This window comes from Cajanus cajan, chromosome 5, assembly GCF_000230855.2.
Source record: "Cajanus cajan strain Asha chromosome 5, NIPB_CcT2T_4, whole genome shotgun sequence".
Lineage (NCBI taxonomy): Eukaryota > Viridiplantae > Streptophyta > Magnoliopsida > Fabales > Fabaceae > Cajanus > Cajanus cajan.
Genome location: NC_138521.1, coordinates 72,664,411 through 72,669,026, shown reverse-complemented (window position 1 = coordinate 72,669,026; position 4,616 = coordinate 72,664,411). Strand labels below are relative to the sequence as shown.

At 35.3% G+C, this 4,616-nt stretch overlaps 1 protein-coding gene across 1 annotated transcript; it reads left to right on the top strand.

The window, feature by feature from the left end:
* On the top strand, window positions 1–4,217 carry LOC109811417 (GTP-binding protein). The gene is made up of 9 exons (XM_020375173.3): window positions 1–210; window positions 287–407; window positions 483–707; window positions 872–1,131; window positions 1,398–1,624; window positions 2,207–2,332; window positions 2,859–3,044; window positions 3,322–3,459; window positions 3,555–4,217. The coding sequence occupies exons 1-9, from the start codon at window positions 168–170 to the stop codon at window positions 3,867–3,869; spliced, it is 1,641 nt and encodes a 546-aa protein (XP_020230762.2). The 5' UTR covers window positions 1–167; the 3' UTR covers window positions 3,870–4,217.
* The last annotated feature ends 399 nt before the right edge of the window (window positions 4,218–4,616 follow it).

The window sequence follows — 4,616 nt, the reverse complement described above, 5'->3', positions numbered from 1 at the left end:
GAGATAAGCTCTGTTGGATCGGAATTGCATCTGACCACTGTTTCTAAGCATAATTTTGTATGAAATTAAATTAATATAAATTATTACAAAATTAGGGTTTGTTTTGGACGCAATGAACAATGAATAGTTGTGGAGCAGAATGAGAAAGTTACTCAACTAGGGATGAAATGACCCGGATCCAGAGGCTTATTTTTTTCCACAAGTTCAGTTGTAAGTTGCAACTTCCTTGATCCGATTCCTTTCACTTGGCAATATGAATGAACAAAGTTCCTCTCTTTCTTTGCAGTTGTGAGGGGATTTTGTAGCCTCACTGCACCTCTCGATTTTACTCAAATTCAAATTACTCGGCTCCCCGCTGTCATCATTCTAGGGCGACCTAATGTAGGCAAGTCTGCATTGTTCAACCGGTGAGGCACAGCCACTCAAATTTAAACACAGTTTGATGATTTTGCTTTGTGATAATTAAATATTATTGGTTTTAGTTTAATTCGGAGGAGGGAGGCTCTGGTATATAACACCCCTGATGATCATGTTACCCGAGACATACGAGAAGGAGTTGCCAAGTTGGGTAACTTACGATTCAGGGTCTTGGACTCTGCTGGCTTGGAAGCTGAAGCCTCTTCCGGTTCTATCCTCCACAGAACTGCTTCCATGACTGCAAACGTCTTAGCAAGGGCTCACTTTGCACTCTTCCTCACTGATGCAAGGTTTCTTTCCAATTTTCTATTACTCTGCCTTTCACAGCTTGCTAATGCTGTCTCACCATTCACTAGTGTTTTTTCCTCTACATTAATCTACCCCTATCCCTCAATGCCTCAATTCAACGTACTAATGTCTGCTATCTCTTTCTGTTTCTTTGGTTGCTCACCAGAGCTGGACTTCATCCTCTTGATCAGGAGGTTGGAAAATGGTTGAGAAAACATGCACCCCAAATAAAACCTATTGTTGCCATGAATAAATCTGAATCACTCTTTGATGCCTGTGGCTCTCTGACCACAGCTGCTAATGAAATGTGCCGGTTGGGATTTGGGGATCCTATTGCCATATCTGCTGAGACTGGACTGGGAATGCATGAATTGTATACCTCTCTTAGGCCTCTCCTGGAGGACTACATGCTTCGTGTATTGAATGGTAAGTGAAAGCTTATGTCATTCAGGCTTCAGCAATGAAAGAATGATAACTAGTTAACTGCAACTGCAAGGCTATTTTTTGCTCACTTGTACATTTGATAAACTTTTATCATTTTGGGTACATGGAAGGGCTTGCTAAACTAATTATATGTTGTTGAATTTTTTTATCACACAAGGGGAAAGATCATGTATTTTGGGTTCATCATTGTATTGCTGTCTAATCACCTTTTTTTTTTTAATTCTGTATTCAATTGTTACTGATCATAGATGAAGGTGTTCTAGAAAATAGCCATGACGAGGATAGCAGTGACCTTGATGTTGACAAAATTAAGCTGCCATTGCAATTAGCTATTGTAGGACGCCCTAATGTCGGTAAATCAACCTTATTGAATGCATTGTTGCAAGAAGACCGCGTTCTTGTGGGTCCTGAAGCTGGTCTGACAAGAGATTCAATCAGAACCCAGTTTGAATTTCAAGGAAGAACAATTTATCTGGTATGTATCCATTAAAGTTTTGGTTCTGGACTTCTGGTAGTATTGGTAAAGTTAAAGACTGATAGCGATGAGAGATACAAGTAGGAATGTTGCTTGTAAGAGGAAAACATAGTAGTTCTTTGTTTCTCTGGCCTTCAAATTAGATGATATTGGTTCATGCTTCTTTACCATTTCATGTGTCCTTGCAAGCATACAAACACGTGTCTCTTGTTCTGAAAGGCAATATTGAAAAAATGCAATTGCAAGTCAGCATGTTCTCTTTAAAGTTCATAATACCCTTCAAATATATTTTCATAATAGCTATTGTACAATTTTTTCTGGTGAGCATGATCAACTTTCTACAATTCTGATTTTCCTTTAATTCTTTGATCTTTATTCTCTGCACCTTAATTGTATGCAGTACATTTAACTGTCAAACATGATGCATATAGCATGGTTATAAGTATCTGAATTTATATTTTGATTGAAAGTACTCAATATGCATGCTGAATATAGTTTTGCTTCAAGGGTAATAAAAGCAAATATTTATTATTGAAATGTTAGTAACATTTTATAAATATAATAATGTTTGCTGTCATTCAGGTTGATACCGCCGGTTGGTTGCAGAGGACAAAACAGGATAAAGGAGCAGCATCCTTGAGCATTATGCAATCAAGGAAGAGTCTACTCCGGGCTCATATAATTGCTTTGGTACTAGATGCGGAAGAGGTATATATGTTTCATGCATCTTATGTTTTGGACAAGGCCAAACAACTGTGATATAATTCAGGCGATTTTTTTTAGCTTGTTAAATTGCAATTTCATGAAGTCTACTGTTCCAATTTCGTTCACATGTTTCTATTTATAAACACAAATTTAAACCTATTAAAATATAATTGCTCTGGTAATTCACTTATTGGTTGGAAATGTTGAATTTGGTGCTTAGTTTTTGCTGTTTTGGTTTGAAATACTTTTCATTGATGATTCCTTAGAGTATCTCTGTATCTGTAATGTGTTTGTTCTAATGTGAGCAACATGTGTCCCATTTAATCCCCTTCTGTTTTGTGTACCCCTCAATTATGATGGACTTAGTGCATGAATGACTGTGAAGTATGTGTATGTGTGCAGAATATCCTCTTTTATAAGCATGATCAATCAGAAATATTTTTTCTCCTATATCCCGTTCTATATGCTGATTAGTAATTACATTTTGAATTGATTAGATTTTTTTGTTGAAAAAATCTGTATTGACCAGATTTTAAATGCAAGACGAAGTATGAAACATGCTGAAGTAGTTATAGCCAGACGGGCAGTGGAAGAAGGACGTGGTCTGGTTGTGATTGTGAACAAGATGGACCTTCTAAGAGGCAAACACAAATCATCATCCTATGAGAAGGTTATGGAAGTTGTTCCACAAGAAATTCAGACAATTATACCTCAGGTCTGTCATGTAATAATAAGCTCAACTTTAAGTCTAGCTGTTCAATAAATTGGATTGTCACGCATCATGCTTTAAAGCATTGTCTTTAACATAGATGTCAAAGTTATGTATTTGGGCATGATGTTAAAATCGGTCATTGTTCAAACTGGAGAAGATATGTGCATGGTTGTCAACTTATCATACAGTCCTTCCCAGTTTCTCTCTTTGCTTTTAAGGGCGAGTAGCAAACTTAGTATTTGTATTTTGATTTAGCATTGACATTTGACATTGTCAACAGGTAACAGGAATCCCAGTTGTATTCATTTCAGCATTGGAGGGAAGGGGCCGGACCACTGTCTTGAATCAGGTCATTGATACATACGAAAAATGGTGTTCAAGATTACCTACAGCTCGTCTTAACCGTTGGTTGCAAAAGGCAATTTTCTATCATCACTTTTTGTAACAGTAACATGCAATTGGTAGTAAATTTGGTTTCTTATTTCTCTCTTTGGGTTGGTTGGCTTTGATCAGGTTATGAGCAGGCATTCTTGGAAAGACCAAGCAGCACAGCCTAAGGTCAAGTATTTCACTCAAGTCAAGGCCCGGCCACCTACATTTGTTGCGTTTGTGCGTGGGAAGACTCAGCTTTCTGATACAGACATTAGGTTCTTAACAAAGTCCTTGAAAGAGGACTTTGATTTGGGTGGAATTCCTATAAGGATCATGCAACGTTCTGTCACTAAGAAAGATGGCAGCGGAACTAGCAAAAGTAGCCATTCAGTAGGCAGAGTGTCCGAAAGGATCGTCTCTGACAAGAGAAGTGTCTTAGTTGAATCACAAAGTTGACTCCTCAATAAAGGTACATGGGCATCATTCCGCAAAATTTGCAAAAGCGAGCTTAGAGTAATTTATTTTTAATTTTATTCTCAGTTCAAAATCTTGATAATCATAAAAAAAAAAAGTTCAAAATCTTGATTCTGAATTCTTGAACTATGCCCGGTAATGAGAAGCGCGATTCAAAGGTGCTGAGTTTTATGCATATGACAATAATAGTATGATATTGGCATAACTGTTAGAATTTAATGATTTCCAATTTGAATAGTATGATTTGCGGTTTGATTAGTTAATGATTTGTATATGAATTGTAGATGAGTTTTGATTAGTGCAGTATGTGAATGTTTCAATTTTGTTTCATTTGTACTGTCTTTGTTCCTATTTATAAGACTCAATAAGACTCAATAGTGAATAATTGTTTATTTTTTTAAATAAGACTCGATTCATATTATCTCATATTAATTTTTTAAAAATTAAAATATTTTTAGTTAAAGTGTGTTGTCTTAATTTAGTAAAATGCATTAATTATAATTTTTTTAAAGAATATGCACTCAAATCGGTTATAAAATATGAGTAATAATTAGGAAAGAAAAATAATATATATATATATATATATATATATGACAAATTTATTGTTATCAATCAAATCAAATTAACTAATTTTCTCAATTTTGGTGAATTAAGTCATATATATATATATATAAGAACAAAGGTAATAATAATTTTATACCTTTTTTCATTAATAACATGAATGGATAT

What these genes read in the sequence shown, in the direction of transcription:
- LOC109811417 (XM_020375173.3), top strand. Translation starts at nt 168, where the DNA reads ATGACCCGGATCCAGAGGCTTATTTTTTTCCACAAGTTCAGTT. An exon ending in AAGGAAGAACAATTTATCTG is followed by an intron (nt 1,625 to 2,206) that starts GTATGTATCCAT and finishes GCTGTCATTCAG; the next exon opens with GTTGATACCGCCGGTTGGTT. An exon ending in TTCAGACAATTATACCTCAG is followed by an intron (nt 3,045 to 3,321) that starts GTCTGTCATGTA and finishes CATTGTCAACAG; the next exon opens with GTAACAGGAATCCCAGTTGT.